Source organism: Pipistrellus hanaki (genome assembly GCF_964339955.1).
Source record: "Pipistrellus hanaki genome assembly, chromosome: X".
Lineage (NCBI taxonomy): Eukaryota > Metazoa > Chordata > Mammalia > Chiroptera > Vespertilionidae > Pipistrellus > Pipistrellus hanaki.
This window is the reverse complement of record NC_140524.1, coordinates 46925176-46944657: the sequence shown is the minus strand read 5'-3', so window position 1 is coordinate 46944657 and position 19482 is coordinate 46925176. Positions and strand designations below refer to the sequence as shown.

At 37.9% G+C, this 19482-nt stretch overlaps 1 protein-coding gene across 4 annotated transcripts in view; it reads left to right on the top strand.

Moving 5' to 3' along the window:
• ATG4A (autophagy related 4A cysteine peptidase) overlaps positions 1-19482 on the top strand; it is an 88392-nt gene that overhangs the window by 42010 nt on the left and 26900 nt on the right. For 2 of the 4 annotated variants that reach the window (XM_084870485.1, XM_084870486.1), the window contains 3 exons: positions 854-952; positions 4095-4196; positions 4368-4440. In XM_084870485.1, coding sequence (XP_084726611.1) covers positions 854-952; positions 4095-4196; positions 4368-4440 — 274 coding nt within the window. The remainder of the gene's footprint in view (positions 1-853; positions 953-4094; positions 4197-4367; positions 4441-19482) is intronic. The other 2 variants (XM_084870487.1, XM_084870488.1) reach the window with 1 other exon arrangement.

Here is a 19482-nt window from a genome sequence, read left to right as displayed (position 1 = left end):
ACTGTGGGGGTTGAGCCTGCAACCTGGGCATGCGGCTTGATCAGAAATTGAACCATTACCTCCTGGTCATAGGTAGATGCTCAACCACTGAAAAGTACTGACTGGGCTATTAATAACATTCTTAATTGTGACCTTACCCATAACACCAAATATTTCCATTATTCTGAGTGGGTTGTAGAGCACTTTCCCAGATACTCTCGCACTTAATTCTTATAATACCCACTGATAATAGCCAGGGCATATGCTATTATCCCCAGGCTATAGATGAGATTTAGATTTAGAGACTAGTATGATGCCCAATTTAAGACTCGTTCCTCTATTGTACATTGCCCTTCTTGCTGTTCAGATCTTTATAATGGACATTTAGAACAGTCAAAAGTCTTCCAGATATCGTTGACCATTTTGATGATTGCGTTTGGTAGCATTTATTTCTTAAGTAAGGTAAGACAGGTTTCCCTGAAAGGTGAGCTGTGCAAAGCCAGGTTTGGTCAAACAGATGATTGTATGGCATAGACTAAGTGTTGGTAGTCATACATTGCACTCGTCTACCAAAATTGCATGCATACCTAGAAGTCTCCAAGCAGAAAACATAAGGGGCAGGTTCTGTTCATTTGTTTATTTTGTTTTTGGCCACAGAACCCATTTTAGTTAACTTAGTATTAACTTTGCAAGTTTCACCCTATAACAAACCCTGTTTGATATCTGGCTATACATCTTATCTCTTTTCAGTGTGTGTGTGTGTGTGTGTGTGTGTGTGTGTGTGTGTCTGTCTTGAATATTCCCAGATATGCTGATTGTTTGGGGAAAGGGTAATTTCAGGAACTCATATTTATTGCCATCCATTTGCCAACAGGAGGAACAGGCCCTTCATCAGATGCTGGCTGGGGATGTATGCTACGCTGTGGACAGATGATGCTGGCTCAAGCCCTTATCTGCAGACACTTGGGAAGGGGTGAGTTAAATTTATTCTCTAAACTGCCTTAGAGAGCTCTTCAATAGCGCTTACTGTTGGTGGTTTCATATTTGTGGTGAATTTGAGGAATACTCACTTACAGAGCTACAGGTCCTAAAAGTGCTCCATGTAAGCTCAAGTGCTATGGTTGACAAGTTGACAAAGTCTCCCATGAGAAGGAAACAGGCGACATTTCCTTGTGAATAACCAAGCCAGAGGGACTAGTGTGAACATTGAACATTGAGGCAGGTGTGTCATTTAGTTTCCCATCTTTGTCATTGTTTGACTGAGTCCTTAAAGGGTCACATAACAAAGAAAGCAGGAGGAAGGGCGTGGTGGTAGGTCTGTTTCTTGACCTCATTTAAAATATCTGCCTGGTAAAGGATGTAAATGACATAAAGGAAATTCCTAATGAGAGAGCGGTGCCATTTTGGTTTTGGTTCACTGAAGATGTCCATTTGATGATTAAGGGATTTTTAAAAAAAATATATATTTTATTGATTTTTTTTATAGAGAGTAAGGGAGAGAGATAGAGAGTTAGAAACATCGATGAGAGAGAGTCATCAATCAGCTGCCTCTTACACCCCCCCTACTGGGGATGTGCCTGCAACCAAGGTTACATGTCCTTGACCGGAATAGAACCTGGGACCCTTGAGTCTGCAGGCTGATGATTAAGGGATTTTTAAATTATCTTCCTCAATAAACTACTTTATTAAAATCATTTCAGTAATCATTGTTGGAACTCTTGAGTCTTGCTTTCTTTTTTAAACATATGTCTTTATTGATTTCAGAGGGGAAGGGAAAGAGAGATAGAAACATCAGTGATGGGAGAGAATCATTGATTGGCTACCTCCTGTACACCCCACACTGGGGATCGAGCCCTCAACCCAGACAAGTGCCCTGACCAAAAATCAAACCATGACCTCCTGGTTCATAGGTCGATGCTCAACCACTGAGCCACACTGGCTGAGCAATTCTTGCTCTCTTAAGATGTGTGCTTCCCTGTGGGCATCTGTATGGTGGCCCTGACTGGATGCCAGTTTTGGCAATTGAGTGAAAGACCAGTTCAACTTGAGGATGAACGAGTGAAAGGACACCTTAAATGAGATTTGCTGCTGAAATTATTGAGATTCATAGTATGGAAACATTCCTTTTCCCCATTCTGCAACCTCACACACCCTGCTGTCATTATCACAAATGATTGTGGAAGAGTCTGGGGAGATTTGAGGGCCTGATTCCTTCTTTTTGGGGTATAGGATATCTTGTGACTGCTTTCTGTTTATTTGATGAAGAAACTGAGACTCAGGAAGTAAGGTGACTTGCCCAGGGTCAAACAGCTAGAAAACATAGATTTGCGAATATAATGCAGGACTTCTGACTCCTTGTTCAGAGATGTCTCTATGGTACACTTACTTATTAAAGAAGATTCATTCTTACTATTTAACTTTTTCTCATTTGTAATATGTTTTTTATTGATTTCAGAGAGAGGAAGGGAAAGGGAGAGATAGAAACATCAATGACGAGAGAGAATCATTGATCAGCTGCCTCCTGCATGCCCCGCTCTGGGATTGAGCCCACAACCCAGGCATATGCCCCGACCAGGAATTAAACTGTGACTTCCTGGTTCATAGGCTGATGCTCAACCACTGAGAAATACTGGCTGGGTGGCTTCTTTTTATTTATAAATGAGAAGATGTTTCTTCGGGGGGTGGGGTGGGGATAAGAGATCAACCAAAGAATTTGTATGTGTATAAGCATAACCAATGGACACAGACAATGCAGAGGGTGAAGGCCAGGTCTGAGGGGCAGGGGCAGGCTGAGAGGACAATGTGGGGGGGAAGGGGACATATGTAATACTCTCAAGAATAAAGAATTTTTTAAAAAGCTGTTTCTTCTGCAAGTAAATTTTGTGAAAAACAAACTGGGGAGGAAAATCCCAGTAAGCAGTCTCAATTGTTTTAATGTAAAAAAAAGCAAATAGCAGGAAGGATTTGGGAATAGATCTTGTAGCAAAGATGAATTAGAAGATGTAATTTTGTGAAGAAGTATTTTGTTGTGTTTCTTATTTAGTTATTGAGGTGGATTCAATTATCACCATCATCAGAAACTATTTAGTGGTACTTAGCAGCCAGCTAATCAAGATTTCCCCAGACTTGGACAATTTGTTATCTGATGAAAAACAGTTGGATATAGATACTCCTCTGAAGTCTATGCTGAATATGAAGTTTAAAACTTTGGTTTTGGAAATCCTCAAAGCAAAGAGAATGGAATGGCCTTTGGCTTCAAGTAAATTTAAGTTGTAAATTCAAACTCTTTCTAAAACCTCAGGAGATAAATTTATGTCTTAGAAGCAAACCTAGCCTCAGAATTCTGTCCCATTAGACAGAGTTCCTGGAGCTGAGGGATGGGAGCAGTGCATCCTGTCCATAGCAGTGATTATGGCAGGTTTTTTGCAGTTGTCCTCGGTAATATTGGGGGGTTGTACCTAAGTCATGGATGGAATCCCTACAGATGTGATTATTTTGGTTTTGGTCATAAGGAAACCTTGAAAACTGATAGCAAAGGTATTTGTTTTTGCAAATCTCAGTGTGGACTTTTTAAATCTTTAAAATTGGCAGCATGCAATTTTTAAAAGCTTCCTTAGCTCTGAATTTTGTATATTCCCCTATGAACTGTTGTGTGTCAGAATAGCATTTCCCCCATGAAACCCTTTTAGTAATGCTGCCAAATTATAAGGACAAAGTCATTGCTGTCTGTATGGTGATGAGACACTGGCATCTGGGTAATATACAGATATATTGCTAGGTTTTGTGTGATCCCCTGGTCACTGAGTAGCTGACGATAAAGGCCTTTATGAGACTGTTTTCATGTAATATTTACCCACCTCTAGCCCTGGGACTAAGTCAATTTCTTGGTCAACTTCTTGTTTTGCTTTTACTTTACACCTATTGAGTCTTTAAAAGTAATCAGTTTCCAGATGCCTTTGTTATCAAAATTGAAGTTATTTAGGAATGTTCTAAGTTGGTCATTCCTGCCATTAAGATATAACTTCTTTGTTGTCCTTAACCTCATGGTTACAATAAGAGTTCAGAGAAGTAATAAGAAACTATAACAATAACTTAACTCTTTTTGTTCCTAAAAGACTGGAACTGGGAGAAACAAAAAGAACAACCCAAAGAATACCAGCGGATCCTACAGTGCTTCTTAGATAGGAAAGACTGTTGCTACTCTATCCATCAAATGGGTAAGGTCACATCAGTGGTTTAAAGACAATGCCTGTACCTGCTCTTATTGTCCCCTGCCTTCTATGTGGCTCCACTAAATTGTCCACCTGTTTATTTATGCAGAAAGTTGGAATTGTGGCATGCTGGGAGGCTTTTTGCTAACATGTTAATTTTTTTCCACATAAAAACAGCGCAAATGGGTGTAGGAGAAGGAAAGTCAATCGGCGAATGGTTTGGACCAAATACAGTTGCACAGGTGTTAAAGTAAGTAAGAGTCTTCTTCTTCTTCTTAATTTTTTTTTTAATAAATCCTTATTGTTCATATTATTACAAATGTTCCTCATTTTTTCTCCCTCCATTGCTCCCCTCCACCAGGTTCCCATTCTACCCTCTGCCCTTTTCCCACCCCCCATTGTCCTCATCCATAGGTGCACAGTTTATGTTCAGTCTCTTCCCGCACCCCTGCACTCCCCTTTTCCCCGAGAATCGTCAGTCCATTCCCCTTCCATACCTCTGATTCTATTATATTCAACAGTTAATATTGTTCATCAGGTTTTTTAATTCCCTTGGTTTTTAGATTCACTTGTTGATAATTACATATTTGTTGTTCATAATTTTTATCTTTATCTTCTTCATCTTCCTAAAGACTCTCCTTCAGCAATTTATATAATTCTGGTTTGGCGGTGATGAACTCCTTTAACTTTTTTAAAAATTTTATTTATCTGGCATTCCATTCTGAGTGATAGCTTTGCTGGGTAGAGTATTTTTGGCTGTAGGTTCTTGCTATTCATCACCTTGAATATTTCTTGCCATTCCCATCTGGCCTGCATGGTTTCTATTGAGAAATCAGCTGACAATCGTATGGGTGCTCCTTTATAGGTAACTACCTGCTTTTCTCTTGCTGCTTTTAATATTCTCTCTTTGTCTTTTGCTCTTGGGATTTTAATTATGATGTGTCTTGGTGTGGTCCTCTTTGGATTCCTTTTGTTTGGGGTACTGTGCGCTTCCTGGACTTGTAAGTCTATTTCTTTCACCAGGTGGGGGAAGTTTTCTGTCACTATTTCTTTCAATATGTTTTTGGTATCTTGCTCTCTCTCATCTTCTGGGACACCCATAATTATGATGTTGGTTCACTTGAAGTTGTCCCAGAGGTTTCTTACACTATCTTCAACTTTCTGGATTCTCTTGTCTTCTTCCTTCTGTGAAGGATTGTCCTCTGGCTCTTTGTGTTCCAAATCTTTGACTTGATTTTTGCAATCTTCCTTTCTGTTTTTAGGACTCTGTATAATATTTTTTATTTCAGACAATGTATTCTTTATTTCTAGTTGATCCATTTTCATGTCCTCATAGGTCTCGTTTATTTTATTGGCCTTTTCTAGGAAATTATTGAAAAACCTTATAACCGTGGTTTTGAACTCTATATCCAGTCACTTGTTGTCCTCCATTTCTTTGGTTTGTGATCTGTTTCCTTGTCTTGGCATTTTCACAGCTTCCCTGAGTTGGTAGCGTGGCTTTGTGTGTTAAGGTGTCCTATATGGTTAAGTGGGTCAGCCTCCCAGTTACCTGAGGTGGACACTCTTGGTGCACCCCTTTGTGGACTGTGTCTACAGCCTTTTTGTAGTTAAGTCTTGATTGTTGTTGGTGTCACTGGGAGGAATTGACCTCCAGGCCAATTGGCTGTGAGGACCTGCTGTGTCTATAATGGAATAATTGCTGTGCTGGAAACATGCTTATGGGACAGGACTTGTTTCAGTGGGGCTTTGGTGCTCACTAAGTCTGCTTTATAAGAGTAGTTGAAATCTGGTGTCATCTCACACAGACCACTAGATACACTAGCTTCTGGATTTCCAACAGGTACAGATCAGCTACTGTCTGAGGCCACCCAGCAGGAGCTATAGTGAGAACTACAGTTTTCTTCTCTTTGCTTGGGGATTGGAGGTTTTGGAGTTGTCTGAACGCAGCTGCAGTTTGTTTGGTTAAGCTGTGATAGGGCAGGCCATTTATATGCAAAAGCTGCTGTGTGGAGCTTGGGTGGGTTTGTAGATTGTGCAGGATGGGGTCTCAGGGAGTCACTAGGCTAGGGCATGGTAAACAGCGATGGATGTCAGTCAGCCTTCTCTGTGTGTTAGTGTTTCCAAGTCCCCGAGTCTTGCACCCTAGCGCAGTAAACAATGATTGCTTGCTGCACCCCTGCAGGAAAGTAAACCTCACTTTTTGACCCTATGGCTGACAATCTAGCTTCTCCCCGTAGGAGTTTGAGTCCCCAGTGTCTCCCCAGAAACTGGACTTCAGAGTAATTGGGAACTTGTCTCCCTTTGGGTTGATAAAAAGCAGCACATCCAATTGCCCATCACCAGCCCATTCGCACGCCTCCATACATCAGCTTTTCAGTACTTGTGCACTTCTCAATGCTCTTTTCTCTTTCCTTCTAGTTGTAGAACTTCCACTCAGCCAGCTTTCCTGTGGTTCTGGGTGAGAGGTTTTTGTCTTTTAGTTGTAGTTTTGAAATTTTTTTGTGAGGCAGCAATTTAGGTGTTTACCTATGCAGCCATCTTGGTTTCTCTGGTTGATCTCTTATCCTCCCTCCCCTGCATTCCCTCTGAAGTTTGACAGTCTGTTTGATGCTTCTCCATCTATGGCTCTATTTTTGTTCATCAGTTTATATTTTTCATTATATTCCATAAATGAGTGAGATCATGTGATATTTATCTTCCTCTAACTGGCTTATTTCACTTAGCTCTCATAATGCTCTCCATGTCAATCCATGCTGTTACAAATGGTAAGGATTCCTTCTTTTTTACTGCAGCATAGTATTCCATTGTGTAGATATACCGCTGTTTTTAAAAAATATATATTTTATTGATTTTTCACAGAGAGGAAGAGAGAGGGATAGAGAGTTAAAAACATCAATGAAAGAGAAACATCGATCAGCTGCCTCTTGCACACCCCCTACTGGGGACGTGCCCGAAACCAAGGTACATGCCCTTGACCAGAATCGAACTTGGTACCTTTCAGTCCGCAGGCCAACACTCCATCCACTGAACCAAACCGGTTTTGGCTGTACCGCTGTTTTTTTTTAATCCACTCATCTGCTTAGGGGCACTTAGGTTGTTTCCAAATCTTAGATATGGTATATTGTACTGCTATGAACATAGTGGTACATTTGTCCTTTCTGATTCGTGTTTCTGCTTTCTTGGGATATATTCATAGAATTGGATTCACTGGGACAAATGGGAGTTCCATTTTTAATTTTTTGAGGACACTCCTTATTGTTTTCCACAGTAGCAGCACTAGTCTGCCTTCCCACCAGCAGTACACGAGGGTTCCTTTTTCTCTGCATCCTCACCAGCATTTGTCGTTTACCGGTTTGTTGATGATAGTTATTCTAACAGTTGTGAGATAGTATGTCACTGTTATTTTGATTTGCATTTCTCAGATGATTAGTGACCTTGAGTATGTTTTCCTATGTTTCTTGGCCTTATATATGGCCACTTTTGAAAAGTATCTATTTAAGTCCTTTGCCCATTTTTTTTTATTGGATTGCTTATCTTTTTTTTGATAGGATGTACGAGTTTCCTATAAATTTTGGATATAAGACCCTTATTGTATATAACATTGGCAAATACGTTCTCCCATGCAGTGGGCTTTCTTGTTTTGTCAATGGTTTCTTTTGATGTGCAGAAGATTTTTATTTTGATGTAGTCCATTTATTTATTTTATCCTTTGTTTCCATTGCCCTAGGGGCTATATTGATAAAGATATTGCTACGACATATGTCTGACATTTTGCTGCCTATGGATTCTTCTAAGATTTTTATGGCTTCTCATCTTATGTTTAAGTCCTTTATCTATTTTGAGTTTATTTTTATGTATGGTGTAAGTTGGTGGTCTAGTTTCATTTTTTTTTGCATGTATCTGTCCATTTATTGAAGAGACTATCTTGACTCCATTGTATGCTCTTGCCTCTTTGTCAAATGTTAATTGAGCATAATGGCTTGGGTCAATTTCTGGGTTCTCTGTTCTGTTCCACTGCTCTATATGTCTGTTCTTGTGCCAACACCAGGTAGTTTTGTGAAGAGTGGCTTTGTAATATTGCTTGATATTTGGTATTGTGATCCCTCCAACTTTGTTCTTCTTTCTCAAGATTGCTGGGGCTATTTTTTTTTTAATTCCATGTGAAGTTTTGGAGAGTTTGTTCTAGGTCTGTGAAAGGTGCCATTGATATTTTCATGGGTATTTCATTAAATCTATAGATTTATTTGTGTAGTGTGGATATTTTAATGATGTTGATTCTACCAATCCATGAACATGGTATATTCTTCCATTTCAGTATGTCTTCATCTACCTCTTTTTTCAATGTCCTATTGTTTTTCTGATTGCATGTCTTTTACTTCTTTAAGTTTATTTCTAGGTATTTTAATTTTTTTGGTGCAATTGTAAATGGGATTTTTTTCTCTTTCTGTGAGTTCATTATTGGTGTATAGAAAAGCTACAAATTTCTGGGTATTAATTTTGTATCCTACTACATTAATGAATTCATTTATTAAATCTACTTGGTTTTTTTTTTATGGAGTTTTTAGGGTTTTCTATGTGCAATATCATGCCATCTTTGAATAATGACAGTTTTACTTCTTATTTCCCCATTTGTATGCCTTTTATTTCTTCTTCTTGTCTGATGGCTTATGGCTAGCACTTCCAGTACTGTGTTGAACAGATGTTGTGAAAGTGGGCATCCTTGTCTTGTTCCTGTTCTTAGGGGAAATGGTTTTAGATTTTGCCCATTATGTTGCCCATTATGTTGAGATTTTGCCCATTATGTTGAGATATGATCCCTCTAAGGGTGTTGGATTTTGTCAAATGCTTTTTCTGCATCAATGGATATGATTATGTGATTTTTCTCTCAATTTTTTAATGTGATATATTACGTTTATTGATTTGGGGATATTGTACCATCCTTGCATCCCTAGAATATATACCATATGGTCATGGTGTATGATCTTTCTAATATAATGTTGGAACCAAATTGCTAGGATTTTGTTGAGAATTTTATCATCCATGTTCATCAGAGATATTGGCCTGTAATTCTCTTTCTTTGTAATATATTTATCTGGTTTTGAGGTTAGAGTAATGGTAGCTTCATAGAAAGAACTTTCAAGTGTTTCTTCCTCTTGATTTTTTTTGGAATAGTCTGAAGAGGATAGGTTTTAGTTCTTCTTTGAACGTTTGGAAGAACTCCCCTATGAAACCTTCTGACCCAGGGCTGTAAGTTGTTTTACTAGTGCTTCAATTTCCTCCATAGTTATCAGCCTAGTCAGATTTTTTTTTTTTTTTATTCTTCCTGATTGAGTTTTGCAAGGTCTTATTTTTCTAGACATATGTTTATTTATTCTTGGCTGACCAGGTTGTTGGAATAGAGTTTCTAATATATTTTTTTTACAATCCTTGGTTTTTCTTTAGGGTTTGTTGTTATTTCACCTCTTTCATTTCTGATTTTGTTTATTTGGTTCCTCTCCTTTTGCTTCATGGTGAGTCTGGGAAGAGGTTCCTCAATTTTGTTTATCCTTTCAAAGAACCAACTACTAGTTTCATTGATCATTTTTTTTTGTCTCTATGTCATTTATTTCCACTCTAATTTTTATTATGTCCCTCTGTCTGCTCTCTCTGGGATTTTCTTGTTGCTCTCTTTCTAATTCATTAATTTGTAGAGTTAGATAATTTATTACCAGATTTTTGTTTTTGTTTTTTTGAGGTAGGCTTGTAATGCTATGAACATCCATCTGAGGACTGCTTTCAATAAACTCAGGACTGTTGTGTTTTCATTGTCCTTTGTCTCCAGGATGTTTCTAATTTCTTCTTTGATCACTTCGATAACTCAATCGTTCTATATAATAAAAGGCTAATATGAAAATCAACTGAATGGTGGAATGACTGGTCACTATGATGCACACTGACCATCAGGGGGCAGATACTCAATACAGGAGCTGCCCCATGGTGGTCAGTGAACTTCCACAGGTGAAGTGCTGCTAAGTCAGAAGCTAGGCTCATGGCTGGCAAGCGCAGTGGCAGTGGCAGGTGCCTTTCCCACCTCTGCAGAAGCACTAAGGATGTCCAACTGACAGCTCCTGGTCTGTGAGAGGGTGCAGGCCAGGCTGAGAGTTCCTGCCACCCAACCCCGAGTGCACGGATTTTGTGCACTAGGCCTCTGGTTATTTAATAACATGCTATGTACCCTCAAAGTGTTTGAATTTTTTTTTTGTTTTTATTATAGTTGTTTTCTAATATGCCATTGTGATTTGAGAAGATGCTTGATGTAATTTCAGACCTTTTGAATTTAAAGAGACTTTGCCTGTGTCCCAATATGTGGTCTATCTTTGAAAATGTCTCATGTGCACTTGAGAAGAATGTATATTTTGTAGCTTTGGGGTGAAATGTCCTTCTGATCTAGTGAGTTGTTTATGATTGCTGTTTTTTTGCTGATTTATTTATTTATTTATTTATTTATTTATTTTTGTCTAGAGGATTTATCCAGTGATGTCAATCGGGTATTGAAATCTCCTACCATGGTTGTATTACTGCTAATCTCTCCCTTGACATCTTCCAGAAGTGGTTGTGGGTTTTTTTTTTTTGTTTTTTTTGTTTTTTTTTGTATTTGGGTGTTCCTACATTGGGTGCATATGTGTTTAACAGAGATATATCCTCTTGTTGTAGTTGAGCCCTTTAGTATAATATTATGAAGTGGTTTTTCTTATCTTTTGTTTTGGCCTTCACTTTGAGGTCTATTTTGTCAGATATAAGTATTGCTAACTCAGCTTTTTTTTTTTTTTTTTTTTTTTTCATTTTCATTTGCCTGAATAATATTTTTCCGTGTCTTCACTTTCAGTCTGTGGGAGTCCCTTGTTCTGAAGTGGCTCTCTTATAGACAGCATATATTTGGGTCATGTTTTCTTATCCATTCAGCCACTCTATGTCTTTTGATTGGAACATTTAATCCATTTATGCTTAAAGTTATTATTGATAGGTACTTGTCTGTAGCCATTTTTATTCATTTAAACATTTTTTTTCTTTATTAAGGTATTACATATGTGTCCTTATCACCCCATTGTTCCCCACCTCCTACTCATGCCCTTACTCCCCTGGTGTCTGTGTCCATTGGTTAGGCTTATGTGCATGCATACAAGTCCTTTGGTTGATCTCTCTGCCTTACTGACACCCTCCCCTACCTTCCCTCTGAGTTTTGACAGTCCAATTGATGCTTCTCTGTCTATGAATCTGTTTTTGTTCATCAGTTTATGTTGTTCATTACATTCCATAAATGAGTGAGATCATGTGATATTTATTTTTTTCTGAATGACTTATTTCATTTAGTATAATACTCTCTAGTTCCATCCATGCTATTGCAATTGGTAAGAATTCTTTCTTTTTTACCAAAACGTAGTATTCCATTGTGTAGATATACCACAGTTTTTAATCCATTCATCTGCTGATGGACACTTAGGCTGTTTCTAAATCTTATCTATGGTAAATTGTGCTGCTATCAACATAGGGGTGCATATATCCTTTTTAAAAAATATATATTTTATTGATTTTACACAGAGAGGAATTGAGAGGGACAGAGAGCTAGAAACGTCGATGAGAGAGAAACATCGACCAGCTGCCTCTTGCACACCCCCCACTGGGGATGTGCCCGCAACCAAGGTACGTGCCCCTGACTGGAATCGAACCCGGGACCTTTCAGTCCACAGGCCGACACTCCATCCATTGAGCCAAACCGGTTTCAGCGCATATATCCTTTTTGAATGGTGTTTTTAATTTCTTGGGATATATTCCTAGAAGTGGGTTCACTGGGTCAAATGGGAGTTCCATTTTTAGTTTTTTTGAGGAAACTCCATACTGTTTTCCACAGTGGCTTGCACCAGTCTGCATTCCCACCAGCAGTGCACGAGTGTTCCTTTTTCTCCGCATTCTCACCAGCACTTGTCATTTGTTGATTTGTTGATGATAGCCATTGTGACAGGGGTGAGATGGTACCGCATTGTCTTTTTAAAAATATATATATTTTATTGATTTTTCACAGAGAGGAAGGGAGAGGGACAGAGAGCCAGAAACATAGATGAGAGAGAAACATCAATCAGCATTGTCATTTTTATTTGTGCCTCTCTGATGATTAGTGACTTCGAGCAGGTTTTCATGTGTCTCTTGGCCTTAGTTCTGTCCTCTTTCAAAAAGAATCTATTTAGGTCTGTTGCCTATTTTTTGATTGGGTTGTTTATCTTCCTTTTGTTAAGTTGTATATGTTGCCTGTAGATGTTGGAGATTAAACCTTTATCAGTGATAACATTTGCAAATATGTTCTCCCATACAGTAGGCTTTCTTGTTGTTTTGTTGATGGTTTCTTTTTCTATACAAAAGCTTCCTATTTTGATGTAGTCCCATTTGTTTATTTTCTCTTTAGTTTCCATTACTGTTGGAGCTGTATTGGTGAAGAAATTGCTTTGGCATTGTCTGAGATTTTGCTGTCTTTGGATTCCTCTAATGTTCTTATTGTTTCCCATCTTATATTTAAGTCATTGATCCATTTTGAGTTTATTTTTGTGTATGGTTTAAGTTGGTGGTCTAGTATCCTTTTTTTTTTTTTTTTTGCATGTATCTGCCCAATTTTCCCAGCACCATTTATTGAAGGGACTGTCTTGACTCCATTGTGTATTATTGCCTCCTATGTCAAATAGTAATTGAACTTAGTGGATTGAGTTTATTTATTTATTTATTTATTTATTTAAAAATATATTTTATTGAATTTTTACAGAGAGGAAGAGAGAGGGATAGAAAACTAGAAACATCAATCAGCTGCCTCTTGCACACCCCCTACTGGGGATGTGCCTGCACCAATGTACATGCCCTTGACCAGAATTGAACCTGGGACCTTTCAGTCTGCAGGTCGATGCTTTATCCACTGAGCCAAACCGGTTTCAGCAGATTGGGTTGATTTCTATTCCATTGATGTATATGTCTGTTCTTGTGCCAATACCAGGCAGTTTTGAGAACAGTGGCTTTGTAATACAGCTTGATATCTGGCATTGAGATCCCTCCTACTTTGTTCTTTTTCAGGGTTGCTGCAGCTATTCACGGTATGTTCTTCCATCTGTTTATGTCTTCCTCTGTCTCTTTTTTCAGTGTCTTTTAGTTTTCCAGGTACAGGCTTTTACCTCCTTAGTTAAGTTTATTCCTGGGTTTCTTAATTTTTTTTTTTGGTGCGATGGTAAATGGGATTGTTGTTTTAGTCTCTTTGTAAGTTCACTATTGGTGTATAGAAATGCTATAGATTTCTTGGCGATAATTTTGTTTCCTGCACATTGCTGAATTCATTTATGAAGTCTAATAAATGTTTAAGGAGTATTTAGGGTTTTCTATATACAGTATCATGTCATCTGCAAATAATGACAGTTTTGTCTTCTTTTCTAATTTGAATACCTTTTCGTTTTTCTTATTGTCTAATTGCTATGGATAGCACTTCTAGAACTATGTGGAACAGGAGTGGTGAAAGTGGGCATCCCTGTCTCATTCCTGTTCTTAGGTGAAATGGTTTTAGTTTTTTTTCCCATTGAGCATGATATTGGCTTTAGGTTTGTCATATAAGGCTAATACTATGTTAAGGTATGAATCCTCTATTCCCATTTTGCTGAGGGTTTGTATCAAGAAAGGATGTTGGATTTTGTCAAATGCTTTTTCTGCATTAATTGATATGACTATGTGAATTTTTTTCTCTCAATTTTTTTTATGTGAAATATCACATTTATTGATTTACTGAGATTGTAACTTCCTTGCAACCCTGGAATAAGTCCTACTTAGTCATGGTGAATTAACTTTCTGATGTAATGCTGGATTTAATTTGCTAGAATTTTGTTGAGGATTTTGGCATCTATTTTCATGAGGGATATTGGCCTGTAATTCTCTTTCATTGTGTTGTCTTTATCTGGTTTTGGTATTAGAGTAATGCTGGTTTCATTAAAGGAGCTACAAAGTGTTCCTTCCTCTTGAAATCTGGAATAGTCTGAGGAGGATAGGTTTTAGTTCTTCCTTGAATGTTTGGTAAAACTCCCCTATGAAGCCGTCTGGCCCTGGCCTTTTGTTTGACGGAAGCTTTTTTTTTTTTTTCCAGTGGATGAAATTTTTATTTATTTATTTATTTTTTTAAGGTTGAAGATTATATTTATTTTTTACATATTTTTTTGATTTTTTTTGCCCCCCTCCCTCCCTGCCACACATCCTCTCCCTCCCCAGAGTTTTATGTCCATTGGTTGTACTTATATGCATGTATACAAGTCCTTCGGTTGATCTATTATCTCCCCCAGATCCTCCTCCCCTCCCCGCTGTAATTTGACAATATGCTTTTTGCTTTACTGTCTCTATCAATATATCTATCTTTTGGTTCATCAGTTTATAATGATCTTTATTATCCACAAATGAGTGGGGTCATGTGGTGTTTCTCTTTCATTGATTGGCTTATTTCACTCAGCATGATGTTCTCCAATTCCATCCAGGTTGCTGCAAATGATGAGAATTCCTTCTTTTTTAATGGCAGCATAGTATTCCATTGTGTAGATGTACCATAGTTTTTGGATCCAATCATCTGCTGACGGGCACCTAGGCTGTTTCCAAATTCTGGCTATTGTAGATTGTGCTGCTATGAACATAGGGGTGCATATATCCTTTCTGATTGGTGTTTCTAGTTTCTTGGGATATATTCCTAGGAGTGGGATTACTGGGTCAAATGGGAGTTCCATTTTCAGTTTTTTGAGTTAACTCCACACTGTTCTCCACAGTGGTTGCACCAGTCTGCATTCCCACCAGCAGTGCACGAGGGTTCCTTTTTCTCCACAACCTCGCCAACAATTGTCGTTTGTTGATTTGTTGATGTTGGCCATTCTGACAGGTGTGAGATGGTAACGCATTGTTGTTTTGATTTGCACCTCTCGGACAATTAGTGACTTTGAGCATGTTTTCATGTGCCTTTTGGCCTTCCTTCTGTCTTCTTTTGAAAATATTCTATTTAGGTCCATTGCCCATTTTTTAATTGGATCATTCATCTTCCTTTTATTTAGTTGTATAAGCTGTCTGTAAATGTTGGAGATTAAACCTTTATCAGTGGTATTATTTGCAAATATATTCTCCCACACCGTAGGCTTTCTTGTTGTTTTGTCGATGGTTTCTTTTGCCGTAAAAAAGCTTTTTATTTTGATATAGTCCCATTTGTTTATTTTCTCTTTAGCTTCCATTGCTCTAGGGGCAGTATCGGTGAAGAAGTTCTTTTGGCATACGTCTGAGATTTTGCTGCCTGTGGATGCCTCTAGTATTTTTATGGTTTCCCGTCTGATGTTTAAGTCCTGTATCCATTTTGAGTTTATTTTTGTGAATGGTGTAAGTTGGTGATCTAGTTTCATTCTTTTGCATGTGTCTGTCCAATTTTCCCAACACCATTTATTGAAGAGACTGTCTTGACTCCATTGTATATTCGTGCCTCCTTTGTCAAATATTAATTGAGCATATTGATTTGGGTTGATATCTGGGTTCTCGATTCTATTCCATTGATCTATATGTCTGTTCTTGTGCCAGTACCAGGCTGTTTTGAGAACCGTGGCTTTGTAATATAGTTTGAAGTCTGGTATTGAGATCCCTCCTACTTTACCCTTCTTTCTCAGGATTGCTGTGGCTATTCGGGGTCTTTTATTGTTCCAAATGAACTTTTGGAGAGTTCTTTCTAGGTCAGTGAAATATGCCGTTGGTATTTTAATGGGGAGTGCATTGAACCTATAGATTGCTTTAGGAAGTATGGACATTTTGATGATGTTGATTCTACCAATCCATGAACATGGTATGTTCTTCCATCTCCTTACATCATCCTCTATCTCTTTTTTCAGTGTCGTGTAGTTTTCTGCATATAGGCCCTTTACTTCCTTAGTTAAATTTATTCCTCGGTATCTTAATTTTTTTGGTGCGATGGTAAATGGAATTGCTTTTTTAGCCTCTGTTTCTGTAGTTTCACTGTTGGTGTATAGAAATGCCATGGATTTCTTGGCGTTAATTTTGTATCCTGCTACATTGCCAAATTCATTTATTAAGTCAATTAGTTTTTTAATGGAGTCCTTTGGGTTTTTTATGTACAATATCATGTCATCTGCAAATAAGGATAACTTTACTTCTTCTTTTCCAATTTGGATGCCTTTTATTTCCTCCTCTTGTCTAATTGCAATGGCTAGTACTTCCAGTACTATGTCAAAAAGGAGTGGTGAGAGTGGGCATCCCTGTCTTGTTCCTGTTCGTAGAGGGAATGGTTTTAGTTTTTGCCCATTGAGTATAATGTTGGCTGTGGGTTTATCATAAATAGCTTTTATTATGTTGAGGTATGATCCTTGTACTCCCACCTTGTTAAGAGTTTTTATCAGGAAAGGGTGTTGGATTTTATCAAATGCTTTTTCTGCATCAATTGATATGACTATATGATTTTTATCTTTCAATTTGTTAATGTGATGTATCACATTTATTGATTTGCGGATATTGTACCATCCTTGCATTCCTGGAATAAATCCTACATGGTCATGGTGTATGATCTTTGTGATGTTCTTCTGGAGTCGATTTGCTAGAATTTTGTTGAGGATTTTGGCATCTATGTTCATGAGGGATATTGGCCTGTAATTCTCTTTCATTGAGTTGTCTTTATCTGGTTTTGGTATTAGGGTGATGCTGGCTTCATAGAAGGAGTTTGGAAGTGTTCCTTCCTCTTGAATTTTTTGGAATAGTCTGAGGAGGATAGGTTTTAGTTCTTCCTTGAATGTTTGGTAAAACTCTCCTGTGAAGCCATCTGGCCCTGGGCTTTTGTTTGTTGGAAGCTTTTTGATGACTGTTTCAATTTCTTCCCATGTCACTGGTCTATTGAGATTTTTAGATCCTTCCTGATTGAGTTTTGGAAGTGTGCATTTTTATAGGAATATGTCCATTTCCTCCAGGTTGTTCAGTTTGTTGGAATAGAGTTGTTCGTAGTGTTTAGTAACAATCCGTTGTATTTCGGTGGGGTCTGTTGTTATTTCACCTCTTTCATTTCTGATTTTGTTTATTTGGGTCCTCTCTCTTTGTTTCTTGGTTAGCCTTGCTAGAGGTCCATCTATCTTGTTTATCTTTTCAAAGAACCAGCTCTTGGTTTTGTTGATCTTGTGTATTGTTTCTTTGGTCTCTATGTCGTTTATCTGTGCTCTGATTTTTGTTATTTCCTTCCTTCTGCTTACACTGGGCTTTTCTTGTTGCTCTTTTTCTAACTCTTTGAGTTGTAGAGTTAGATCACTTGTTAGCCTTTTTTCTAGTTTTTTTGCAATAGGCTTGTAAGGATATGAACTTCCCTCTCAAAACTGCTTTTGCTGTGTCCCATAGATTTTGGATTGTTGTGTTTTCATTGTCATTTGTTTCCAGGATGTTTTTAATTTCTTCCTTGATTTCTCTGGTAACCCAGTCCTTGTTTAATAGCATGCTATTTAGTCTCCATGTGTTTGATTTCTTTGGATTATTTTTATTGTAGTTAATTTCCAGTTTTATGCCATTATGATCGGAGAAGATGCTTGATATGATTTCTATCTTCTTGAATTTTAAGAGACTTTGCCTGTGTCCCAAAATGTGGTCTATCTTTGAGAATGTCCCATGTGCACTTGAGAAGAATGTATATTCTGTGGCTTTGGGGTGGAATGTTCTGAAGATGTCAATTAATTCCATCTGGTCTAGTGAGTCATTTAGGATTGATATTTCTTTGCTGATTTTTTGTTTAGATGATTTGTCGAAGGGTGACAGTGGGGTATTAAAATCTCCTACTATGATTGTATTGCTATTAATCTCTCTCTTAATGTCCTTCAGCAGTTTTTTTATGTATTTGGTTGCTCCTGTATTGGGTGCATATATATTTACCAGGGTTATTTCTTCTTGTTGGATTGTTCCCTTTAGTATTATGAAGTGGCCTTCATTATCTCTTGTTATGTCCTTCACTCTGAGATCTAATTTGTCAGATATAAGTATTGCTACCCCAGCTTTTTTTTTTTCATTTCCATTTGCCTTGAAAACTTTTTTCCATCCCTTCACCCTCAGTCTGTGTGCATCTTTTTTTCTGAGTTGGATTTTTTGTAGACAACAGATTTATGGGTCTTGTTTTCTTATCCAATGTGTTACCCTATGTCTTTAGATTGGAGCATTTAATCCATTTCCATTTAAGGTTATTATTGATAGGTACTCATTTGACGCCATTTTTATTGTATACCCGTGTTCCTTCTTTACTTCCTATTTCTTTATTTTTACAGTAGACCCTTTAGCATTTCTTGCATTGCTGGTTTGGTGGAGATAAATTACTTCAGTCTTTTTTTGTCTGTGAAGCTCCTGATTTCCCCTTCAATTTTGATTGATAGCCTTGCTGGGTACAGTATTCTTGGATTCAGACCCTTCCTTTGCATGACTTTGTATATTTCATCCCATTCCCTTCTGGCCTGATATGTTTCTGTTGAGAAATCAGTTGCTAGTCTGATGGGGGTTCCTTTGTATGTCACTTTCTGTCTCTCTCTGGCTGCTTTTAAGATTCTTACTTTGTCGTTGTTGTTTGCCAATTTAATTATAATGTGCCTTGGCATCTGTCTTCTGGGATTTATTTTGCTTGGGACTTTGCGAGCATCTTGGATTTGTGTTGGTTTTTTCTTCTCTATCTCAGGAAAGTTTTCTGTCATTATTTCTTGAAATACTTTTTCCATGTCTACCTCAGTTTCCTTTCCTTCTGGAACCCCAATTATTCGAATATTATTTTGTTTTGTATTGTCCCAAAGCTCCCGTAGGCTCTCCTCCTGCTTTTTAATCTTTTTTTCTAGAAGTTGCTCTACTTGGGTATTTTTTTCCATCTTATCTTCTAGCTCACTGATACGGTCTTCTGCTTCATCTAGTCTACTCTTGATGCTTTCTATTGAGTTCTTCATGGTAGCAATGTCATTTTTCATTTCTTCTTGGTTCTTCTTCAATTCCTCAAGGTTCTTCTTCAATTCCTCATGGTTCTTCCTTATTTCTTCTTGGTTATTGTCAAATTTCTCTTCCATTCTTTTTAGCCATGCTATGATCATTATTCTGAATTCTTGCTCTGGCAGGCTGCTTACCTCTGGCTCGTTTACTTCCTTTTCTGGTGATGCCTGCTTTTCTTTCACGTGCGGACTATGTTTTTGTCTCCCCATGGCCTCTCTTTTCAGGATGTCTGGTTATGTGGTATTCCTTCTCCTGCGTTGATTTTGAGGTACAAAAT